The sequence below is a fragment of the Setaria italica genome, chromosome IV, assembly GCF_000263155.2.
Source record: "Setaria italica strain Yugu1 chromosome IV, Setaria_italica_v2.0, whole genome shotgun sequence".
In the NCBI taxonomy this organism is placed as follows: domain Eukaryota; kingdom Viridiplantae; phylum Streptophyta; class Magnoliopsida; order Poales; family Poaceae; genus Setaria; species Setaria italica.
In genome coordinates, this window is record NC_028453.1 from 37,915,453 (window position 1) to 37,941,069 (window position 25,617).

The 25,617-nt window shown below is 45.1% G+C and overlaps 3 protein-coding genes across 3 annotated transcripts; 1 reads left to right on the forward strand and 2 right to left on the reverse strand.

Moving 5' to 3' along the window:
- Nucleotides 1–344: 344 nt before the first annotated feature.
- Nucleotides 345–5,121, reverse strand: LOC101770695 (glutamate receptor 3.5). The gene is made up of 6 exons (XM_004966163.3): nt 4,394–5,121; nt 2,263–3,599; nt 1,907–2,184; nt 1,675–1,706; nt 1,177–1,583; nt 345–1,033 (listed from the first exon to the last, which is right to left on the reverse strand). The coding sequence occupies exons 1-6, from the start codon at nt 4,644–4,646 to the stop codon at nt 569–571; spliced, it is 2,772 nt and encodes a 923-aa protein (XP_004966220.1). The 5' UTR covers nt 4,647–5,121; the 3' UTR covers nt 345–568.
- A 1,137-nt stretch (nt 5,122–6,258) lies between these two features.
- LOC101770289 (glutamate receptor 3.4) lies at nt 6,259–11,977 on the reverse strand. Its single transcript, XM_004966162.3, has 6 exons — nt 11,040–11,977; nt 8,232–9,574; nt 7,879–8,156; nt 7,655–7,686; nt 7,160–7,566; nt 6,259–7,031 (listed from the first exon to the last, which is right to left on the reverse strand). The coding sequence occupies exons 1-6, from the start codon at nt 11,299–11,301 to the stop codon at nt 6,537–6,539; spliced, it is 2,817 nt and encodes a 938-aa protein (XP_004966219.1). The 5' UTR covers nt 11,302–11,977; the 3' UTR covers nt 6,259–6,536.
- Nucleotides 11,978–23,726: 11,749 nt separating this feature from the next.
- Nucleotides 23,727–25,517, forward strand: LOC101769885. Its single transcript, XM_004966161.3, has 2 exons — nt 23,727–25,015; nt 25,127–25,517. Exons 1-2 carry the CDS (start codon nt 23,927–23,929, stop codon nt 25,331–25,333), a joined length of 1,296 nt encoding a protein of 431 aa, XP_004966218.1. The 5' UTR covers nt 23,727–23,926; the 3' UTR covers nt 25,334–25,517.
- The last annotated feature ends 100 nt before the right edge of the window (nt 25,518–25,617 follow it).

Consider the following 25,617-nt stretch of genomic DNA (forward strand, 5'->3'; position numbering starts at 1 on the left):
GGGTGGCGTTCGATCGTACTCTTGGTGGTATGGGAGCTATGGAACCAGAGGAACGCGCGGATTTTCCAGCTCAAGGAGAAATCGACTCTGACTCTAATGGGCACGATCAGAGAAGAGGCTCGTGCCTGGGGCTAGCCGGGGCTAGGCACATGGCTGCGCTTATTGGCGGCGTTTGAGATCGTTTTGATGATATGTAAATTTTATTTTATTATCTTTTCTGCAGGCGATCTGCAAACTCCTTTACTTAATGAAATAGCGCCCAATCTCGTGCTGTTCGTTCAAAAAATATAGCACCATAAATCAGCCAGAGGAAAGCTAGAAAAAAATGCCTGTTAGAAAGGCAATTGAAAGAAAGGAACCACTTTACACAAGCTTTAAACAGTGTCGATTGCCGAAAACAGTTGTGGCATACAAACCGTGTGTATCAGAGATTGCTAATGATCCTAAGGGAAAAAGGGATACTCGTATCAAAATGTAAGACCACTATCTACATGGATCTGTACGATATGTTGTCTTGGTAATGTACTTCCCTGCTTTGCCATCTGAAGGACTGGAGCCTGAAAGAGCGTCAGTATGGTGAAGACACTGACAGCGGACCAGAGGAACCTGCAGCTTGGTTATCTTCGTCGCTTGATCTTCGTTTCCTCGATCTCCGGATTTCTTCCTCTTTCTTGTCGACAAACTGTAAGATCTCTTTGAAGCTGCCTAGGCCTGATGGCTTCCGCTGGATAGCATCAGCATCAGCTGCACTGGGCTCACCGGCAGCTCCAGAATTGGAGTACTTGTTATACTGCCAGCAGAGACGTATGAAGAACACCAACAGTGCGAAGAGACATATCAGGGCGCACATAAGGAAAAGGCCCGAAAAGCTTCCGATGCCAAGCCTAGTTGCTCCCACTTGGCTCTCGTCATCGTAGGCGCAACTAGGCCCTTTGAACCAGTCGTCGTGAATTCTCTGAAGCTGGCCACTCTCTGAAAGTTGAAGGATGGCTGTTGACATGTCTGCAGCAATGGGGGAGTCTCTCTGGAACGTCTGTAAAGAAAAACAATGGAGCAGAATAAATCATTTCCTTTACAGTACCAGACATGTATTATGCTTCTCTGGGATGCAATGGGAGGAATGCCAAAATGAAGGCGAATGAATGAACAGAACAAGTTAAAGGACGATGAACGTACAAAGCCCCATCCTTCCCTTGTGAATTGCTGTCCCACTATTCTGAAGTTGCAGTAGTGTGACAGGAAGATATCAATATATGGCTTCTCATCAACAATCGCAGCAACACCGCCATTTTTTGGTCCACGGTTGAGGGCATCAGCATAGTCCTGGATCGTATTTAGTGCTACCAATCGAGACTCTGGAATATTGAGTTCCAGAATGAGGTACTTTTTGGTAAACTTTCCATTCTGGTATCCAATAGGTAAAGAACTTGAAATCAAACTATCAAGCCCTGTAATTCCTGTGTCGAGCTGTTGGACTGTGAGGATTGACGTCAAGCTAGCAGTATAACTTGAAGTGATGATCAGCACAACGAACAACCATATTATCAATACGAACCGCCCAAGCGCGCTTACAGTGTTTTCTCCTGCAGTTTGTTTTTTGTCAAGACATTTCCACCCGTACAGGGAAATAATCATGGAAGAGTTAATATCATGTGACACATCTAGTGGACTTACTGTGTGAGTGGAACATTGTTGAGAAGCTGAACCTGAAAGAGAAGCAAGTAATATCTGTCAATTGTTAAAGTTTAGCAAGTTGATCATTTCGAAAAACCACCAACAAAATAGCAGTGAATTATAAACCTAGAAACATTTTCACCCCACGATTGTATTCTGTCTGAACTTTGACTCAAGCCATGTATGGTAAACTATGATAAAACACTTCCTTAAAGTAGAAACAGAAATGTACCAGAATATTGTTACAACTTGTCGCCGTGGAGAGCCTCGAAATTCCTCATTAATCCGATGTTCAAGAAGCCATACTACTACCCCCACCAAAATAAAAAGAGCACCTGTGACACACCACATCTCCAATGTGAAAGGTTTAAGGAAAGTCCAGGCACTTGGAGTTACTTGTTTCACTGGCGCTACTATCACAAGCCCTGCCTCAACATAAGGCTGTGTGTATTCTGAAATCGCCGTTCCATTTCTCACTATAGCAAAGTCGCCTACAGCTGCATCAAGGGACTAAATGAAAATGAAAAAAAAATTAGAGGATTGACAGCAAAATTGTGAAATAAACTGGAACAAAGAACGAGGGCATACATTGTTAGCAACCATTCTAACGATGCCAATATAGCTTGGGTTTTTTGTGCCATCCCCAATAGTTACAAATTCTAAAGGAACTGGGTAAGGAAGCAGTTTGATTGCTGCGCTGAATACATCAATGCAATAACCCGTCACATTACCAGGGCCTCCACTTGAAACCAATTCCTTAAAGCTTGCTTTATTCGGGATGCCAACTCTCAGAGGCTGGCCATTGTTTGGGAATACCCAACCCCTAGGCGTACTAGTGGATTCACCTGGCCACAGCACATCGTACAGCTGCTGGGCACTTGTATTTGGTGGCTTCTGATACAAAATATCAGGAGCAGCAACAGAAAGGCCTGAATAGTTAGACCAATAGCCAATCAAGCGGGAGCCAGAACCACCAACATTAAGGATCTCATATGCTGGGCGTACTAAACTGCGGTCTGAACCAAACTGGACTGGACCTGTCACACCTGTAAAGTTTGTGAGTAGAAGTTGCTGCAGCATCTGGTCACCACCCTCAAATATCTTGAGAGTTGACAGACGCAAAGTGCTGCCATTTGAATCGTGCAACCTGGGATCTGTTGAGAAGTTGATCTGTTGCCCACTATTGAGGAATTGATCGATGGCACGAGCAACAGTCCAAACAGTGTCATAAGCATAAAAACCATATGAGTTCAAGCCAGAAGTAACACTTCTGTTACGAGCCACAGCATTCCATTTAGATATGAACTTATTCTTGGCATCAGATTCAGGAGTGTGCTGACGAAGAACAATTAGCCCCTGAATATGACTCAGATCTTTAAGATCTCTAGACGTGGAGGAATCAAGGACAGCAGCTAGCCAATCAGTTACTATCCAGACATAGCCACTGGTCATCATCTGGAGGTTGTTAGCAATAGAAAATATTCTCATCCCCGTGTCAGGATTGACATGCACAACCATGATCCTTGATTCCATCATATTTGCTCTAGATAGTACATCACTGATCACGTCTGAATCTGAGTTTGGAGGAATAGCTGCTTTATACGAAATCTTTGCTCTTTTCGCTGCAAGTGCATCACCAAGGGCGAACACACCACCTCGGCCATAATCATCATCAACGAATATAGCAGTCACCCTTTTCCATTGATAGTAATCAACAATGCTAGCAACAGCATTCATTTGGAAGTAGTCACTTATGGTTGTTCTTAAGAAGTACGGATACTCTAATGCAGAAAGACTTGGATCTGTGGCCGCAAATGACAGAAGAGGAACTTGTAGCTCATTAGCAACATGAGAGATGACATGGCCTATCCCTGAGGATTGTGGCCCGATCACAGCAACTACATTTTCCTCCATTAGCTGCAATGCTGCAATCAAGTAAGGTTGTAATGAATCAGTTCATGCACCATCAATGTGAGTAGCAGTGACAGTTGACGAACTGAAGCTAAATTCTGATGTTTTGCAAGCCAAGAAAAGATGACAGCTTATTCTACTCAAGGCTATAAGATCCTACCAGCTTTGCCCTAAAACTTTATGCATGTCAAGCAAACTTCATTTTGTGACAAAAACAGGAAAACTATCTGCGATTCAAACAAATTAGCAGTCTGCAATGAACCTATTTACTTTACTTTATTATTGTGCTCAAACACTACTGAGAGAAAGGAATCCTGCAAGAGCAGAAACTGAAGAATTGGATGTTCCATAGCAGCTGACACATGCTTGGTGCAAGATGCACCCTGCAGAATACCTTAACCAATTTCATAAGTTATGCCATCTGTGGTTCCACTCCATCAGCACAAGCATTCTTTTTGTCCGTTTCTCTTCTATTGCCAGGACAATCAGGTTAGCAGAATTGCCTAGATAGACCAATATGGATACGGATACATGAATACACATATAACGAGTGGAAGTAGTGGAAGTGACCTAGAGAGTGGGATCTCATAAGAAGAATGCAAAAATTATCCATGCATCTAGGGCAATGTCATCATAAGATTTTTTTTAACTAGAATGCCATCGTAAGATTAACAAAATACTGTTTAACTTTAACAAATCATCTCATGAAACACGAGCCCAGCAATTATATTGCACTAAAACGAAAGCGACGAATATAAAATTGGACCAATAGTGGGGGAAAGAAAGGAAGCGGATAAAAAACCCCAACCTCTGACGGTCCCAATAAAGGCGCTGCAGTTGGTGTCGTGGGTCTTCAGACTGAGCTTCGTCCCCGCGAGCACCGTGCCGTCCGCGTTGACGTCGTCGACGGCGAGCCGCGCCGCGCGGCCAATCGTGGAGTCGTACGTGAAGAGGGCGCCCACGGCCACCTCGCTCGGCCGCGCCCCCGCCGCCGACACCGCCCTCCCGGCGGCGGTGGCGGCGAGCGCCAAGAACAAGGCCACCAGCTGAGCCGCGCCCATTGGCCCGAATCCAAGCGGCACTAGAGCACGGGGGGCGCCGGAAGGCGCGACCTTGGAATTGGGGTGGAGGCCTGGAGCTATAGCGTCATATCATCGTACAGCAAGATTCTGGTTTTGAGGTGGGCAAGCAAGGAGGAGAGTGAAGAGGACAACTGGTGAGGAGCTCTGTCCCTCTCCCTCCCCCCGGGAGGCCGGGAAGAAGAAGCTTGGGAGGCCGGGAGGAAGCTTGAGGATTGAGGACAGTATCGGAGCTCAGGATTGACAGCTAGCTAGTCCAAGAATCGGAACTTTGAATGCGAATGCGCAGGTGTGTGAATCACGGATGACACGCGAGCACAGAAGAGACAGCGAGCGCGAGGGAGAGGTGAACGGTGACGCAAGGAGAGAATTTTTTTTTTCTGGGAGCAAGGCGAGAATTTTGTTGCCACGGACGCTAGGCGAAAAGGATGTTTTCCCCTGCCACATTACACAGCTCCATCGAGTTGTCGACCCATGCTCCCTGCTGATAAAACGGGGATGAAAGAGGCTCCTCTAACATCAAATCAAAGGGCATTAGCTCAATGAGATGGACAAGGGTGAGCAAGCGAGCAAGCACTATGCGCGACCCTGATTCATACTTCCTCTATTCTAAATTGTAGGTTGTTTTGGATTTTCTAGCTGCATAGATATTATTATGATGAAGTACAACTTTGAATTGATATCCCCCGATTAGCTTTGGAGGTCCCATGACTTTTTTTAAAAAAAAATTATTTAGCATGTGTGAAGAAATTGAATTGTTATAGGTACAAGCTTCATCGCTAAATAAGGTAAGCTTGACTATAACCATGTGTTTAGTTGGTAGGATGAACTATGACGTAGGATATGATGGGATAAACATATTTTAAGGAGTTTGCTTCGGGATAGGTGGGATAGGTCTCAAGTCTCATCCTAACCAAGAATATTCTCTCTGAATGCGGTATGAAATCGTCTCAAACCGATTAGACACTCCCATCCCATATGGATGTTTACACACGGGTATTGACTGATTGACGCAAGTGTGGGGATGCAGGTGCAATAGGGGAGGAAGAGGAGCATGGGAAAAGGATAGGAAGGAAGAATAGATAATGACATGTATATCTCAGTTGTTAGTTGTCTTTTTGATCTCCAACCAAGTAAAATCAAAATGAACCCATAGCCTGAACCAAACTTCCATCCTAAAAAAATAAAAATAGGTACAAGGACCAGCCCGATACACATGGCAAGACAACGCCTTATTAACAGGAAGATTGCCCGAGCGTCAGTATCGTTTCACTGCATGCTTACAGGCTTTTAGGGTGAGGCTCTGCTCAGAGTCAATTTGGTATTTAAGACGTGTGAGGTGGTCGCTCGTCAAATAATACTGACTGTGAGTGTCAGTATCCAGGTTATCCGATCACACTCCAGTTACAGCAAAGCGTACGTTTTGATCTTTTGTGTAGAAACTTTGGCATCAGTGTTTACCTCGTCTTGGATATACATAGCTGGCGAAGCTTTTCTTACCAAACATTATGGATAAAACTTGTCTTAACGGATGCGTACTGGCTGAACCCCATGTAGAGTAGCACAGTCAAAAGGTTGATTGCTAGAGAAGCAATTGAAAGGAATCACTTTGCACAGCTTGAAAAGGAACTCAATTGCCGGAAGCAATTGTTAATACAAATCGTGTACATGTATCCGAGACGCAAATTGTAATGACCCAGATGAAAAATGTATTCTTTGATCTCCCTACAGTAACAGAGCCTTTTCATCCCAAGCAAGTTAGATCATCCTACTTTATATATAATTTTTTTTGGGCGAGAACCTAATTCAATAATCTATTGGTATTGTGTCTCCCTGCTTTGCCTTCTGAAGTACTGAAGTCAGAAATAATGTTTATGCTGCAGCCATTGACTGAGCATCTGAGGATCCTGCAGCTTGGTTATCTTTCTCGCTTGATCTTCGTTTCATTGTTCTCCTAACTTCTTCCTCCTTCTTGTCGACAAACTGCATCAGCTCTTTGAAGCTGCCCAGGCGTGATGGCCTCCGCTGTCTTTCGGCAGCATCAGCGGCAGCGTCAGTGGCAGCAGCAGCATCAGCATCAGCTGCACTGGGCTCACCAGCAGCTTCAGAATTGGAGTATTTGCTATACTGCCAGCAGATCCGTATGAAGAACACCAGCAGAGCGAAGAGACATATCAGGGCACACACGAGGAAAAGGCCCCAAAAGCTTCCGAGGCCAAGCCTGGTTGCTCCCACTTCACTGTCATCAGAGGAGCAACTAGGCCGTGTGAACCACTCATCATGAATTCTCTGAAGCTGGCCACTCTCTGAAAGCTGAAGGATGGCTGTTGATAAGTCTGCGGCAAGGGGGGAGTCTCTCTGGAATGCCTGCAATGAAGAACAATAGATTATTTCTGTACCAGACATGGATTTATACTTCCCTGAGATGCAATGGGAGGAGTGACCAAAAAAGTCAAATGAATACACAAGTATTAGAAAAAGGTAGATGAACGTACAAAGCCCCATCCCTCCTTCGTGAACTCCTGTCCCACTATTCTGAAATTGCAGTGGTATGACAAGAAGATCTGAACATATGGCGTCTCATCAACAATTGCACCAACACCGCCATCTTTTGGTCCACGTTTAAGGGCATCAGCATATTCCTGGATCGTATTAAGTGGTACTAGTCGAGACTCTGGAATATTGAGCTCTTCAATCAGGTAATTTCTGGTAAACTTTCCAGCCTGATATCCAATAGGTAAAGCACTTGAAATCAAATCGTCGATCCCAGTTATTCCTGTTGCGAGCTGTTGGACTGTGAGGATTGACGTCAAGCTAGCAGTATAACTTGAATTGATGATCAGCACGACAAACAACCATATGATCAACACGAACCGCCCAAGTGCGCTTACAGTGTTCTGTCCTGAAGCGTTAAGATGTTTCCATTCAGACAGGAAAAGCATGATGGATGAGTTGAACATAATATCATGTGATGGATCTAGAGCACTTACTGTGTGAAAAGAACATTGTTGAGAAGCTAAACCTGAAATATAAGAATGAAACGTCAATCAATTCCTAAAACATTTAACATTTAGAAAACCACCAATAAAATAAAGTAAATCATGAGGCCAGCATGAATTATATAAAGCTACACGCTCTGCCTCATGAATGTCAACTCAAGCCAGATTTGGTAACCTAGGATAAAATTCATCCCTAAGTAGCAACAGAAGCGTACCAAAATATTGTTATAACTTGTCGTCGTGGAGAGCCTCGAAACTCCTCATTAGTCCGATGTTCAAGAATCCAAACAACTATCCCCACGAAAATAAAAAGAGCACCTGTTACACACCACATCTCCAATGTGAAAGGTTTAAGGAAGGCCCAGGCACTTGAAGTTGCTTGTTTCACCGGCGCTACTATCACAAGTCCTGATTCAATATAAGGCTGCGTGAATTCTGCAATCTTTGTTCTATTTCTCACAATAGCAAAGTCGCCTACAGCTGCATCAAGGGACTAAATGAAATGAAATAAATCAGAGGACTCACAATAAAATGATTAAATACACAGGAACAAAGAATGAGAGCATACATTGGCAGCAATCATCTTAATGATGTCGTCATAGTTAGGGTTCTTTGTACCATCCCCAATTGTTATGAATTGGCAAGGAACTGGATAGGGAAGCAGTTTAATTGCTGCATTGAATATATCAATGCAATAACCGGTCACATTATCAGGGCCCCTGCCACCTGACACTAATTCCTTAAAGCTTGCTTTGATTGGAACACCAACTCGCAGAGGCTGGCCATTGTTCGGGAAAACCCACCCCTTTGGTGTAGTAGTGGAATCACCTGGCCAGACCACATTGTGGAGCCGCTGGGCATTTGAAGAAGTATTTGGTGGCTTCTGATACAAAATTTCAGGAGCAGTAACAGAGAGACCCGAGTAATTGGACCAGTAGCCAATCAACTGGGAGCCAGAACCACCAATATTAAGGATATCATATGCTGGGTGTACCAAATTGCGGTCTGAATTAAATTGGACTGGACCAGTTAGGCCTGTAAAGTTTGTGAGCAGAAGTTGCTGTAGCATCTGCTCACCACCATCAAATATCTTGAGAGTTGACAGACGCAAAGTGCTGCCATTTGAATCGTGCAACCTGGGATCTGTTGAGAAGTTGATCTGTTGCCCACCATTGAGGAATTGATCGATGGCATGAGCAACAGTCCAAACAGTGTCATAAGCATAAAAACCATATGAGTTCAAGCCAGAAGTAACACTTCTGTTACGAGCCACAACATTCCATTTAGATATGAACTTATTCTTGGCATCAGATTCAGGAGTGTGCTGACGAAGAACAATTAGTCCCTGAATATGGCTATATTTAAGGTCTCTAGGCACTGAGGAATCTAGGACAGCAGCTAGCCAGTCAGTTACTATCCAGACATAGCCACTGGCCATCATCTGGAGCTTGTTAGCAATAGAAAATATTCTCATCCCTGTGTCAGGATTGACATGCACAACCATGACCCTTGATTCCATCATATTTGCTCTAAACAGTACATCGCTGATCACGTCTGAATTTGAATTTGGAGGAATAGCTGCTTTATATGAAATCCTTGCCCTCTTTTCTGCAAGTGCATCACCAAGGGCTGTCACACCACCTCGCCCATAATCATCATCAACGAATATAGCAGTCACCTCTTTCCACTGATAGTAATCAACAATGCTAGCAACGGCATTCATTTGGAAGTAGTCACTTATGGTTGTCCTTATGAAGTAAGGATACTCTGATGCAGAAAGTGTTGGGTCTGTGGCCGCAAATGATAGAAGAGGAACGTGTAGCTCATTAACAACATGGGAGATGACATGGCCTATCCCGGAGGATTGTGGGCCAATAACAGTAACAACATTTTTTTCCATTAGCTGCAATGCTGCAACCAAGTAAAATTTTTGTGAATCAGTTCATGGACCATCCAAGTGAGCAGCAGCTACAGCCGATAAATCGAAGATAAGTTTTGACATCTGTAAGCTTTCATTGTGCTCAAGCTGTCTATAGGATCTAGCTTCCTAAAACTTGATGCATGTTAAGCAAACTTTATTGTCTGACAACAACAGGAAAACTAGTGTTGCTTCTAACATAAAAAGGAGCAGTCTCCAAAAAATCTGTTTATTCTGATGCTCACATAACAACATAAAAAGCAAAAAGGAATCTTGCAAGAGAAGAAAGTGAAGAACTGGATGCTCCCTAATAGTCGAGACATGTTTCTTGCATCGTACGGAATACTATAAGGAATTTCATAAGTTGTGCCATATGTGGTACCACTGTACCGGTATGCTTTTTGTCTGTTGCTCCTCTATTACCAAGACAGTCTGGTTAGCAAAACTCTTAAGAAAAGACAATGTCATCATAAGTTCAAGCAAACAGTTGCTTTCTCCATTTCCAGTTTATTCATTAACAAATCATCTCATGAGACATGAGGCAGGCAATCATTGCATTAAACTAATAAGGGGAGATTATAAATAACGGGCAAGAGGGCACGTTGACCTTAGTTCAGTCAAATAAAGACAATTAACCAATAATACACTGGAGATGAATAATCTTGATAGTCAACATTTAGGTCCTATAATTTGGGTTACCTAATCCACGAGGGGAATCTCAAATAAAAAGGAAACATTGTTAACTCGATGAAACTGTACAAAGCAACTATCGAATGAATTTCCGGCAATGAAAAAGGATCAAGGGAACATGCATTCTTTCTACATGTGCCAAAAGATACGTACCGTAAAAAATGATAGGAAAGCAAACAAGTAATGGTACTAACTACCATTGTAATTACTAATTACTAACACTCAACGTGCATTCTGAATCAAGTAGTGGCACCCACTTTCTTTGTTTTAAAGGGATTGCAGATTGCAGATGAATAAATTACAAGGCCATCCACACCAAGAACAGATGTACAAGTCAGATTGCGCTGGCGTCTTCTCCACCACTCCACCACTATCATCTAGACATCTACCAATGAGGCTTATGCTTAAGTTGTCATAGGGTAATGGTCTTAAACATTTAAAAAGAAGTCCAGAAGAGGCAGCAGCCACTTGACACGTTACTCTCTTTGGTCACTTGCTCTCCTTTTTCACATTGGTAATGCTAAAGCTAGAATTTTTCTTCCTCAACTAGTTGGAACAGAAAGCCAGATGAATCCAATGAAAACAACAACAACTAGAGCTAGTTTAGCAGTCACTGATCACTCGTATTAGCAAAGATTTAGTCCGCACGAGCTGACCTCCAGTAAAAACTTTTCTTGCAAAATTGAAATCGCTATTCTAATTTCAATCTTTCTACCAGAAATTACTCCAATTCTAGCTCTTGAGAAGTAATTAAGCAAAGAGGCTAACCTTCGATGGTCCCGAGAAAGCCGCTGCAGTTGGTGTCCTGGGTGATCAACTTGAGCTGTGTCCCCGCGAGCACCGTGCGGTCGGCGTTGACGTCGTCGACGGCGAGCTCGATGGCGAGCCGCGCCGCGCGGCCAATGGTGGAGTCGTAGGTGAAGAGCGCGCCCACGGCCACCTCGCTCGGCCGCGCCCCCGCCGCTGCGACCGCCCTCGCCGCGGCGGCGAGCAGCGACAAGAGAAGAAGCATCAGCCGAAGCGCCTCCATTGGCCGCCAAACCCGCGAGCTCCAGCCTTCAGGCTTCCATCTCCTCCCCGGAATCGGCGCTAGAGCAGTAGAGCACCGGCGCCGCCGCAAGCCGGAATCTTGGGGGCGAATTGCATCGGCTTCTCGGAGCAATGGGCGGCGGAACCGGGGGCGGAAGGGCCGCGCGGCAGGGAGAGGCTCCTCACTGCCGGTTCTTGGACGCTGGTACGGCCAGGTGGAGCTCTAATACCATCGGAAAAGCAAGATGCTGGTTTTGAGGTGGCGTCCCCCAGGTCGGCACGACGAGGGAGGAGACAGAAGAGGATGAGGAGCTCTCTCTCTCTCTCTCTCCTTGGGAGAGCTTGATGACTGCTGTATCAGGAATCAGAATGGACAACTAGGAGCAGCAGTCCAAGCCTCCAATGCCCCCGTAGTCTTGTCCCGCGACAGCAGCGCAGGCAGTTGGCGCCACACATGTGCAGGCGTGCCTCACGCCACGCACGCAAGCACAGGGGAGAGAGAGGCCGAGAGGTGCTAGCAGCCGGGGGAGGCGACGGTTACAGCGACGGAGACGGGGAGTGAGGAGGAAGAATGTAATTCTTGAGTGGCATTCCCAGTCATGGATTCGGCATCGGAGGAAGGCGAAAGGAGGAGAGATATTTTTGGTGCGCCATCCGCAGCTGCAGTTGCAGGTTGCAGCCATGGATGACGATGGTGGATGGGCGCTCGGATTCGAGCGGTACATGGCAAGAAAAGGCGAAAGGGAGCGATTCAATTATGAGTGGAGTGAGAAGGGTTGTCACGAGGGGAAATTTTCGCCCTTTATTCCGTTTTCAGCACTGCTCAACATTTTTGTCACCTCCACCGATGCACACACTGGCACAGTCCTACTCCCACTGCTGCAGTGCATTGTGTTGGAAGGAATCCATTCCCAGTGATGTAAAGAGAGAAGTGGACTGTGGAGACTTTGATCTACTGCCAGATCTGCAGATCAGCAGGATTCATTGCTCCAACTCCAAGTGACTAGCTTTTGAAAAAAGAAAAAGAAAAGGGGAAAAAAGAAATAACTGCTCTTTTTTCCTTTCAAATGATGGTGTTCGTTTTCCATCAAATTGGCTGTACTTTGATCACCAAGCACGTGTGTTTCTAAATCTAGCACGATAGAATATGACGAAAATATCTTATAACAGATTAAAGGAAAATGTAGACATTTATATATGCGAGTAATATCATGCGTGGTTCTCGGAGAACAAACAAGAGCAAAGGCCCCATCACTTTCGGAATAGCATCAACCCATCTCTCTCAACTCTAAATTGATCGTCGCAAGTTGCAATTAACAGAAATGGAATTTCCAAGGTGTTAAAATCGACATATTTGTTACAGACCTGCACACAAAAGCGTGCGTTTGGATGCAAGGATGATACGGGACGGGATGGGATGATCCCATTTTTAAAGGTGTTTAGTTTGGGGATGAGTGGGATGGAGTCATCCCAGGTAACAAATATTCCACCCAGATGCGGGAGGATTCCGTCCGGCCAAATCCAGCGGACGGGCTCGTCCCCGATCAACACCGTCTGCGCGCGTGAGTGAGCAGGAGCTCCAGCTCTGGAGCAGCCATCTCGGAGGGTGGCGTTGGCGAGGCCTCGGTCATGGCTGTTGGTCGGGGAGCCCGTCCTAGGGGGCGGCGCGAGTGAGGTCGTCCCAAGGGTGGCTTAGGCGAGGCCGCGGCCATGGTCGCCGTCCGGGGAGCCCATCCTGGGGGCGCCACGGGGAGCTTCAATCCCATCCCGGCCGAACAGCTCCATGGTGGGCGGCGGGGCAGAGCGGTTGCCGATTGGAGCAGAGCGGGGTCAACCCTGGCTCGGGCAGTCAACCTCGCAGCGGAGGCAAGCTCTGTCGCAGCCGGTGACTAGGGCGGGCTGCGGATGGAGGGAGTGGGGAGGAGAAGACCAAGTGATGGCATGTGAGCAGAGGAGAAGATAGGCTCTGTGAAACAAATGAAAAATAGGCATAGAAGATGACATATGGGGTCTACTGTTTGTTGTGCGTGACGGTGTTAGAATTGTCATCCATCCCATACTCATCATCCCTTGCACCAAACAAAGAATTAGGATATACCTGTTCCTCTTAACCAAACACAAAATAGGATGATTCCGTCCAACAAAATAAGGACAATACTATCCCATATTATCTCCAACCCATCCAAATTCTGCGGTTAGCCTTGGGCGTCCGACGCAGCTGGGAAGCTGACAAATGCTCGCGTCCAGATCACCACGCACGCATGCATGGACACGATCATGACATGTAAACTTTAGCCCTGTCACATCGGATGTTCGAATCCTAATTAGAATGACTAAACATGAGCTAATTACAAAACTAATAGCAGAAACTCTAGGCTAAATCGCGAGACGAATCTATTAAGCCTAATTAATCCATCATTAGCGAATGGTTACTGTAGCACCACATTGTCAAATCATGAACTAAGTAGGCTTAATAGATTCGTCTTGCAATTTAATCTAGGGTGGTGCAATTAGTTTTATAATTAACCTATATTTAATACTTATAATTAGTGGCCAAATATCTGACGTGACTCCCCACCACCCTCTAAACTGACAAAACGACGAAAGGAAATCAGACGCCTGAATCTTTTCCATAGGCGTTGTTTTATTTGGCCACGTGAACGCCATTGATCTCCGAATCAGATCACCGGCCTGGAATTTCTGACCTGTTCAGACGCCCCCGTCCTATTTTTTCGTTGTTTTTCATCCGGAATTTCTTTTCTTTTAGCAGCAGTTTCTCCGGAATTTCTAAATAAAGAGAGAGACACGACGGCTGGCTGCTTCTCACTGAATTTTGTAAGAAGTTTAGAAGCTCATCCCATCCATTTCGCGACCATGAAAAAGGCCCAAACAGCGGGCTTCAAAAATTTCCTGCGTCAGTCAATTCAGCCCAAGCCAGTCGGTTAAGTGCTTAAACACCTGGCCCAGCTGCCTTCCCTCCTCTCTCCCTCTCTCGTCGAGGATCTAATCCAAATTACTGCCCTCAAGTTTAACCAAAGTCCAGATAACCCCCTAAACTACATTTAATTCAGTTTACCCCCTAAACTATGCTATTTGATTCAATTTACCCCTTAACACAATTTGTCTTTTTTTCTCTCCATGCAAATTCTGCAAGATGATAGTATACATCATAAGAATCATTAAAAAAATATATCATAAATTTTTTATCATTATTTTGATAGGTAGGATATTTAATAATAAAATTTATCCTTGAGTACAAAATTATATAAAAATAATGATAAAAAATTCATAAAGTATTTTTTAATATAGGTTATGATTTCCACTACCATCCTGCAAAGTCTCAAATTAAAATTTAACTTGTGCATTGAGAAATAAAAATAACAAATTGCATTGTGAGGTAAGTTGACCTAGATAACATAGTTTGGGGATTATCTGGACTTTCGCTAAACTTTCCCCCTTATTTATACCTTCCCCTCCTCCATGGATGGAGAGTATCTCGCTGCAAACTGCAATAGACTTGGACCAACAGCAACCGGGCAAGAGAACCAGCAGAGTTTGAGATCGGCATCGTTGTCTGGGCGAGGGAGACACCGGGACATCCCATGATGCCGCCGAGGTGATTGCAAGGAGTTAGCGAGATCAGAAAAGTGTATAGTCTACGAATTTCTGCCACACTCTGGTCTACGAATATTGATTCTGCATCAGTTAGCGTCCAAAACAACATCATGTAAAGCCAAATCATTTCCTCAACTCTCAATTATCATTAAAAAAAAGTTGCAACCGCTGGAAACTTCAATATAATTCTTGTGGGAAACGGAAGCAATTCCAAAACATTGGCTGACACACACATGCCCTCCAAATTGTAGCAATACATGTACTGCTACACTTTGGTCTAAAGGAGCTGAGAGGAAGCTGACAGGCTTAGGATCATGGTCCATATCACTTCGCATGGACAAAGATGTATATAATGGAACATTTACAAAAATTAGAAGTGATCATTAAAGGTTGTGCTAGACAGTTCTATAACACTGAATTCTTGTATAGGATAAGAATAAGAGGCCGGCTCCTAAAAGATCCAGTAGAGTTGTGCGATAAACAATCACTCGTACACCTTGTCGAGAGTTGTGTTTAAATAATTTGTGGTCGGTTCCGCCAAAATCAAACTCTCTTTGTCATGGTTGCTCTAACACTATCATTAAAGTCAGGCATGTACATTACACGGCGCAAGCAGCACGACTGCACCGTGCCTTCAATTTTTAGGAGCCACTCTAAGCAACAGTTAACCTACTAAGCATGTTACAATCTAGCCAGCCTTTTCCCCGCCTAGGTGATGCAATCAGGCAATCATGAAGCTGGAGAGTCTGCAGCCACGACGCTATATATAACTTCGTCTCTTCTCACCTCCTCAACTAGTTTTCCTCCCCATAACAGACAAATTCCGGAGTTTCATCACAAGCTACAGTTGAGAAGCAAACCCCCGGCCCTTTGCTGCATGCAGGATTCAGAGGTTGATTCCCCTCGTGATGAGGATCGGAGCTTGCTTCCTCTCCATGCCCTCGTTGCACTGGATCTTCGCTAGTGCATTTCCAAGATCAGCATCGTTGTATGGGCGAGGGAGGCACCGGGACATCCCATGGTGTGGCAACGGTGATTGCAGGGAGTGGCCGGAGAGGTGTATGGTCTACAAATTCATCTCCTTCCTTGATCCGGCATGTCTCAGCTAGCCACCGTTAATTTTCTATACGCAGTTAATTAGCGTCGCAAACAACTCGTTTAATTTCCTAAGTAGACTATTTATACTAGTATGAAAGGAAAATTGAGTCGTATACAAAAGACATCTTGAGGTTCGAAGCAGGGAAAATGATATCTTGTGGGCTTCGTCGTCCTTCCTGGACAAACAAATTGAACAGGCAAGAAGCAAGCCACTACCGCCTTACAGTCCCGTTTTCTAAAAAAGCCAATCAGTTTAGCCTTGCTAAACTGATTTTTGATGCATGCCGTCACATTTTGTTCTACCTTTTAATCGCCTTTTCTTCTAGTTAAGTTGCTTCAAACATGCAGTGAACTTAGCCTGCCTTGCTTTGTTCACCCCTTGAGAAAAGAAGAAAACGAGATTGTATTTGCATAGGCTCTTTACATCAACATTATTATACTTTCTCATCTCATGTGTTGGCGTGTCGCTGACCGCGATGCATCTGATTCCCATCGCATCCGGATCAAGGACTCTGAGAAATAGAACTTTAACTCCATACAATACACCTAGGCCTGCTTGGTTCCCTGCCACTGTCTGTCACGCCGAGGGTGTGGCGCCGCCGCAGCTATCCTATTTGAACTCTTTTTTTTTTTCTGCAAACGTCTACTAATGAACCAAACAACGGCGACGACTGTAGCGTGGCAAATGATGGTCGGGAACCAAAACAATGATCCACGCCTATATCTACCACAAATATTTTTTTTTGGCTTGAATTACATACTCCAGTACAACTACTGTACCTTTTAAAGGAGAGCTATTACTACTGTACTCTGTTTTATTGCTTATTGTTGTTGGATGATTTATTTGCTGTTATTGCTCCCTATGAACAAGCCAAATCTTCCCTCGAGAATCCATATATACCCTCTATGGTTATACATGATAACTTCGTCTCCTCGTCACCTCCTCAACCTAGCTCCTTTCACCCCAAGGCACGCAAACATATAGAGGCATGGGAGGTATTAGGAAATAGGGTGATGCTACATTGTCTCAAGACAGTGTCAAATGAAGGCCACACTCGTGACAATTGGATACCACTGATGACCTTGCATTGGCCTTCACCTGACCCGAACTGTTGATAGCAAACTTAGCTTGAGGGTTCTCTTGGTCATACAAACATATTACTAATTCGCATGCTACATCGACTTCTCGTTTGAGGAAATAAAATGGGCCCAAAGTATACCCACCCTGAAGGGATCGCTCCCGGACGAGTATTTGTTGTTTTCATGGCAAACACGTGAAAACCAAAGCAAACCCGATGGTCTGGTTTTTGCAAAGATGTTGCTAGGTGCACACTCCATACTCAGGTGTTTATCACGATTCTACATCAACACAATTTGTTTTGACTCCACGGGAAACACGACAAGTTGGCTACTACAGCCGATCCATTCCGGCAATATAGGATCTCTCATCGATATTGTGTAACACCCTAATTTTTAACTTTTACAACTTAATAAAATTTGTTAGAATTTTCTAGAAATTAATTGCTTGTGAGGATTTAAGGTTTCCTAAAGTTGCATTTAATTTATTAGGCATTTAAATCCTTTCTAAAATAAGTTAATGAATCATAGGAGTTCATTGTTGCATTCATGCTGGTGCATTGATTTTGGTTGGTTGAATTTAAATTTGTATTTAAATTCATTTGTTTGAATCCCTTTTAAAACAATAGTAAAATCTTTCTTTTTCTTTCCCTTTCTCTTTCTCTCTTTTGGCACGTTTCTTCTTTCAGTCCAGCCCACAGCAGCAGCAAGCCAGCGCCAGCCAGCAGCGTTGGGCCGTTGGCCCGGTTTGCTCGCCAGCCAGCAGGCCGGCCCAGTAGCAGCCCGCTTCTAGCGACAGCCTTCTCCCGCGCCCGCCTTCCGCCTCACTTGATGACAGGAAGGGCCCGCCTGTCATCCACCACCTCTGGCCACCCGCGCCCGAGTCGAACTCAAGTCCAAGCCAGACCGTGCAACCCCTGCGTCGTGGTGCGCACGCCTAGGCCACCTCCCCGGACCTATAAAACCCGCCGCCGCCCTCGAATCCCCTCACCAAACCCTAGCGCCCTGCCGCCTTGAGCTCCTGCACCGTCGCCCGAGCTTGAGCCCTAGTCGCTAGCCGCCACCCTCGATCTCCTCCATCGCCGCCTTCACATCGACAAGATCATCGTCTGAAGCACCGCGAGGAGGTGAGGAAGCTTCCCGTGAAGATCCCGTGCACTCCCATGCCTTCTTTTGCACGCACGGGCTCACCGGAGTTGTCACCACCGCGCCGAGCCACCTCTTCAAGCCGTGCCGCCGTCGCCATCTAAACCACCGCAAGGACACCCTAGTCACGCTCGCCATCTCCCTAGCTCGCTCCAGAGCCAAACCCAATTGTGAACGGTGGCCAGACGCTCATTTTTGAGCGAATTCTGGCGAGATTGCCACCCACCGCCGTGCGCGCCGCTGTCTCCACCGCGCGCCCTCTTCTAGCCTGCCGCAGCCGTCCGATCCGAGCCGAGCGGCTTAGATCTAATTTGACCGAAGTCAGATACCGGTCAACCCAGGTCAATCCCTGTCAGCCGCGCTGCGTTTGCTTAAGAGCCTCTACCTTTTCTAGTTTTTGCATCTAAATCCTGCGCAGTTCAAAAGTAATTAGATTTTGGTTCTTTTCTTTCTATTTTAGCCCCTATTTTTTTATAGTTTTTATGCTCGCCATCCAGTTTTAGCCCTTTTGTGTGGTAGACCTTTTGTTTATATGTTTAATTAGATTTCAGCCCTTAGTTTCTTTAAGTTTAGCCCCTGGAAGTTTAGTTTTCTCGCAGTTAAGCCCTTGAACCTTATTTAACTCATATCTTTAGCGTTTTAAATCCATTTTAAGCGATTAGCTCGTGTTGACGCATAGATTAGTTTTATGATCCTGTTTTGCTCTGTTGCTATTGTTTGATGTAATATTTTCTTATTTTAGTTTTTTTGTTTGCTTGTATGTACTTGTTTGATGCGCATAGAAGGATTGCAGTTCGAGGGATTCAAAGAGTAAGGCTTTGAAGACTTTGAGCAACAAGAGCAAGTTTAGGAAGGCAAGTTGTGCCCTTGATTACAATTTGATCCTATGCCACCTTTATTTTTATGTTCAATACACATATACTATGCATTTGAAGTATATAAACATGATGGATTCTATTTAAGGTGTGCCTAGTTTTATCCCTACACCTTGATCAACCTAGGTTTACTTTACTGCTGGGTAGTTCTTGCTTAGTTGCTCTAACTTGGTATGGTGGTATTAATGAACCAATATTTAAACTTATTTTATTTATGCTATACCTTCCATTAATACAATATTATCATGCTTAATTGGAACATGGAGTGACCACCCAGGAAAACAGTACAACCATTAGAACTACATGGCTCTGGTCTTGGCTAATTAGTTAGAAACTCTAGTTTGTGGTAGTTTTACCCGAAAGGGGCAAGAGGGGGAGACAGTAGTTGGTGTATAGCTCGGCCCTCAAACTGATCTGCTCTATGGTAGCTTCATAGTTTAAGAGAGATTTATGCATTGCTCTTATCATGAAATTTTAGCGAGCTATCCTTACTAGGGAATCTTTGTAAAGGTCTCGTAGCGTCCCGATACAATCACACCTCGGAAGTGTGGTATTGTGCCTGGCCCGCACAACATGGTTGATTCTAAAGTTCTTTTGAACTTTTACGCGACTTGTGGGTAAAGATGTACAACCTCTGCATAGTGTAAAATTGTTATAATAGCCATGTTCACGGTCAAGAGCGGCCTGGACCCTCACATGATTAATTTATCGGAAGTTGAATTAAATTGATGTTATTTATTGCTATTATCTTTATTTATGTTCATGCTTAAAATGGGTGGTATAAACTTATACTTAGTAATTGCTAATAAAACCTGACCAACCAATAAAAATGTTGAAATGTTGTTAAACCATAGCCTATCCTTGCATAGCCTTACACTACACATCTCCACGCTTGCTGACTACCAACCATAAGTGTACCCACCCTTGCTAAAACTGCTACTCAGATCAAGTCAACTTTGAGAAGGTTCTTGAAGACTTTAAAGAGTTCTAGGCATACGTGTGCCACCAGTCAACTACCTGTGGAGTTGTCGTCATCGCTGAAGTTCCGCTACTAGAATAAAGACTCATTTTGCTATTCAAATTAAAAGACTCATTTTGTTATTCGAATTAAAAACTTTCGGTCATGTAATAAATTTAATACTCTCTACATTTTGGCACTGTCTATGGTATTTACTGAAATTGTTGCATGTGTGAAACTTGATCCTGACGCATATGTAATTTATTCATTTGGTTTTACCTTTAAAACCAGGTGTGACATATTGTGGATAATATTATTGTCCCTAAATTCGAAGAGCTTTCCGAGGAGGAAGGAGAGTTGCACGAGAAAATTGATGCTTTGAAAAAGAGGGTGCCAGAAGCCAGAAGTACCAAAAGACAAGGCCCTGTCATCTAGTAGATAGCAGAATCTGCACAACCTAATGGAACTCTGTTAATATGATCGGGCAATATTTTGGAACTACTCCTATTTTGCTTTTCATGCTTTGCCTTTTTTTCTGGGCTGTGGTAGCTTTTATTACAAATTTGTAACAATTTTGGTCTTATGCCTCTTCCATTAGTAGGTTGAAGCTGGATCCTTTTCCATTCTATTAAAAATATATATTTTGTTTTTTCGTTTGTCCTTGCTCATGTGAGGGCTGTGGCCTGTGGGCAAAATAGGGCCACGCGACACGAAAGTTTCAACTCCACAGAATTTTATCAGGTGTTTAAAGGTTGTCCACAGCTCACGACCAAAAAAAAATGAAAAAAAGCCCAAAAGTAAAACTAGCAGCACATTGGTAGTTTGTGAAGGCCGCCTGTCCTACCCGGCCCTCTTGTGTCTTCTCGATCCTTATTTGTACTCCTCGCCTCCTCCGTGCATCTCGCTGCAATAGAAGACCACCCCAATAGACATGTAGATTGTAGAACAGTGAACGGCGAATCGGCTAGAAAGCCATCAGTGTTTGAGATGAGCTCATGCTCCTTCCTCCTCGTCTTCCCCAGTTCACATGCATGCTCTCGTTGGATTATTGCCACGTTTCCAGATCGATCGTTGCCTGGGCAAGGGAGGCACCGGGATATCCGATGGTGCGATTGCGATGGTTTCAAGGACTAGCAGCAAGGGTGTTTGTTTGTTCAACGCATTTTTCTTGCACTGGCAGCTAGTAATGGTACGTCTCGGCCATCGAATCAGCGACTAGAATTTCCCCAAGTTTTCAAGTCGATGGCAACTTGCAACTAGCAGGAACTCTAACAGCAGTAGCTGACACACATTTATTTCCTCCGATTCGGAGTAATCGGCATACTTATTGTATGTTACCTGTCCAAAGATTCTGGGACGAAGCTGACAGATGATCTTGCTCAGGTCCTTATCAATTCGCCAGACTCCTCCTTATGTTATTGTTTTATTTAGATGACCACATGAACATCATCGATCTCTGAATCAGATCGCTGGTGTGTAAGTAACTTTATGATCTCTCCACACAATCGCACTCTCACCGTCCTTATACTCTTATTTCTTCTTTAAACTAAAGAGAGAAGGTGAAGACCCTCACCAATTCGCATTCCTGCAGGACTTCCGGACTTTCATCATACAAATGGGAATTAACTCGCACGTCCTCCTCACTCCATATATCCTCTTGCACGACCATCAGCAAAGCTTCGTGCATAGCAGATTTCATTCCGTGCGTGGATGATCTGTCGCTGTGTGATGACATGAGGATTCCTCTTAAATGGGGATTAACTTGTTTGTCAGAGAGATCATTACTAGTAGTGTTTAGGCAATGGGAGGCACCGGGACTAGGAGCAATGCTTGATCGCCCTTGAGGTGCGCTATAGTACCGAAGAAGAAGGGACTAGAATCCTTAATCCTATTCCTACTTGTTGTTTGGGAGATCTGGAAGGAACTGAACTAAAGAGACTTCCGGCACAAGAGCTACCCGCGCTTTCACACTATACATGCAAAGATCAAAGAAGAGCTGGGTTCAGATTTGGGTTAGGTGGGGGCAAAGCACTTCAGTGCTTCAAGCAAAAAGTAATTACTTCCCTGTGATTGGTAATTGGTTAATATAAACGCCTTGCAAATTTCTTCCCCTTTCTTTTTATATTTATTAATATAATCAGTAGGAGTTACCCCTCCTGTTCTTTCCAAAAAAGTACAATCTACATTTTTTTTCTTGTTTACCCCTTAAGGGTTTGTACACTCCTCGTCTCATGAAATTAGCAGTGTCACATTCCGGGTTTCATTAAAAAAAGCTTCAAATATGCAGCAAGATTAGCTCGTGTCTAGATGAAAATGACATTACATGTACTTGGGATCCTCACATCATGTGTCCAACAACGTACAGTAACACTGTTTTACTTTCCTCACGCAGTGCATCCTGATATTGCTCGATTCTGAGAACAAGAAGTTTTACTCCACACACACACACACACACACACACACACACACACACCCCTAATTATCTCAACCGTGACCCACACATATCTGACACTCTGTTTTAATTTGTAAAAAAAAATTATATATTTTGCATGAATTATATATGCTCCAGGACAAGTGTGCACACCTACTGTACTTTGGTTTATTGTTGTTGGAAAGTTGTTTGACATTGTTACTCTCTATGAATGCAAATACGCCGTCGAGTAATCCAGATATCCCCTCTATGTCTATACATAACTTTGCCTCTTCTCACCTCCTCATCTTTTTTGTTTTCCACACCTCGACAGGCAAACTAAGTGCAACATTTATGTATTCTTGACAGGCAAACCACGGGACACTGGTTTATTTAATCTCCCATCATTTTAGGATGCGGTTGGTTGCTCGAACTAAGAACATTTATGCATACATATTATTTTAGCGCTGCCTGTGTTATGAACAAACTAAGTACCACACGGATGGGCCTTTGGTACCGGCGTGCTTTGGGCTGGCGTAGATGAGCTGGCACCAATGAGATGCCTTCTGCAGTAGTGAAATTTGCAAGATGTTTAACCCAGATCATTTGCCCAACATGTTTTGAAAGGAGCTTCTGAGAATCACACTACCAATTTTGACTCATCCTTTAAACTCTTAGAGCAAAAATTAATCTCCCTCGTCCGAAACAGCAAAGGGGCAGTGCACGTCTCACATTAGAGATCAAAGAAGAGGGATTTTAGAATATGGGGTTCCAATGTGTAAGTAATTCATTAGATGTTTAAACTCTTAGGACATGGAACATAAAGCTAGCATAGTTTTTTCTTGATGAGTCGAACATTTTTTTTCCTTGATAGAAATATTCACAAATTTAATCAGAGTTTTTTTCAAGCGAATATATTTTCTCAAGTATATCATTCACAAATTTGACTGGAGAAATATTTTTTTTTTACTTGAAGAGAATATTCACAAATTCACGAATCCCATTGATCTTCAAATCATATCGCTGACTTGGAAGTTCTTATCTGTTTACGCGTTCGCCATCATATTCCGTTGTTCTTTGTGTCTCCTTGCTCATGCAAATGGTTAGTTTGTTTACTAGCACCATGGGCTAGGCAGGTAACAGCGCAAAAATGGGTAGATGCTAACCATATTCTATTTCATCCCAGCCGTACGAGTTGATGCATACAAGATACAATCGGGAGGCCTTTATTCACCGCACAAATGAAAAATGAAAATTACCTTACCTGCCATCCTTTGCATTCGGCTGCCTGTCTCAATCATGCTCGAGAGAATTCCCTCAATATTATTAAAAATTATACTATTTTTTTTTATTATTAAAATTCTTCGGTTCCCTTCGTTGCCGCTCCATCAATTTTCCTTTCCCTTCACTGCCATTTCCGTCCCCCTAGCTGTTGCTGTTATCTTCAATGGACAAGACGATTATGCCCCTCCCATTGTCTTCCTCCAGATTCTCCCGGCTGTCCCCATCTCCGCCTCCCTCCTCGTTCCTGCCCCGCGCCGCCCCGCAGGCTCGCCTGCGCCGCCACCGGGACGGGCTCCCCGGCCGGCGGCCGTGGACGTGGGCTCGCCCGCGCCGCCCACAGGACAGACTTCCCCGCGAGGAGGCCGTGGCCGCGAGCTCGCCTGTGCCGGCCTCAGACGGTCTCCCTGGCCGGTGGCCGTGGCCGCGCCGCCCCCAGGACAGGCTCCCCCGCGCCTGTGCCGCCCTCCGCCCACGCCTCCGGAGCTGGAGCTTGGCTCCACCCGCGCCGGCCCTCGCCTCCGCCGCGCGCGATGCCGAGTGGTTCAACCCCGCCGCGCACTCCTGGAGGAGGCTGGAGCGCGTCCGGGCGCCGCCGTCGGCCGCGCACGTCGTGTTCCGGGGCCGCGTGTGGTGCATCGAGGGGAACGCCATGATGGAGTGGATGGGCACCCGCCGCGGGTGGCGCGAGGTCGGGCCGTACCCGCCGGGGCTCAAGGCCGACACGGCGTGCGCCGTCTACGTCGGCGGCGGCGAGAAGGTGGTGGTCACGGGCGCCCTCGACGGGAAGGGTGTTCGACGTCAAGACCAAGCAGTGGATCGTGGTGGGCCGGCGGCCGGAGTTCGCCGGCTTCGTCTTCTCCGTCACGTCCTCCCCGCGGGTAGCGGGCCCCGTCATCCATGCGCGCGTGCCGGTCCCGGCCGCTCCGTCCGCGTGCTCGTCCTCCGTCCTCAACCCCCGCGCACTCGTCGAGGTGCCGCAGACTCCAGTTCCAGCAGTTCGATTTGGGAGGATTTTGGAGGGACTCAGGCTGCTGCAGAGATGAGATGTGGGCCCGTTCTGTCATCGGAGGAGGGGCAAGTTTGGTACTCAAATCAAACGGCAGTGACCCTACGAGTCAGTGGGAGAGATTTAACAGCTATTGAACCAAGGGATGTGAAATTTTATCTAGTAGCAGTGAAGAGAATTTCGATGGCATTCAGGGATCCATATAAATTTCAATGGCATTCAGGAAATTTACTCTTTCTTATACAGGTATACTGTTCACTACCTCTCGTGCTGTGCATATCTTGTTTCTCCCTTCCTCCCATCCCATGATCACAATCAAACCGGCCCTAAAAAAAATGATCACAATCAAACCTGCAGATTCCTCTGCGCTTCTGTTACCAGGCACATTTCTCAAGTCGTTGGTTGGCCAAGGGAGGTATCGGGATATCCCAAGGCGCAAGAGCGGCCATGGGGTGGAGGCAGAGACTACGTCCTGGCTCAAGACTGAAGGGTTGTTCTGGCATGGCTGCTATGTTCCAGCCCATTGACTACCATGGTAACATAAGAGAGGCGATGGATCGTTGAGTTGTAGCTCTGATTAATTTCTTTAAAGCTCAATCCTCAACAAGCAAGGTCGTCATCTCGATTTTACAGTCATCTTCTCCCTCCTCCTCCCATCCTATGATCACAAGCAAACCCTGTGCAGATTCGGGTGATGATATTATCATCGCTCCAGGTGGAGATTTATTCCTCCGTGCTTTTGTTACCACGTACATTTGTTATCAAGTCGTTGGTTGTGGGCAAGGGAGGCACCGGGATATCCCAGGGCGCAAGGGCAGTTCTTAACATGTGGAAGCATATCGGCCATG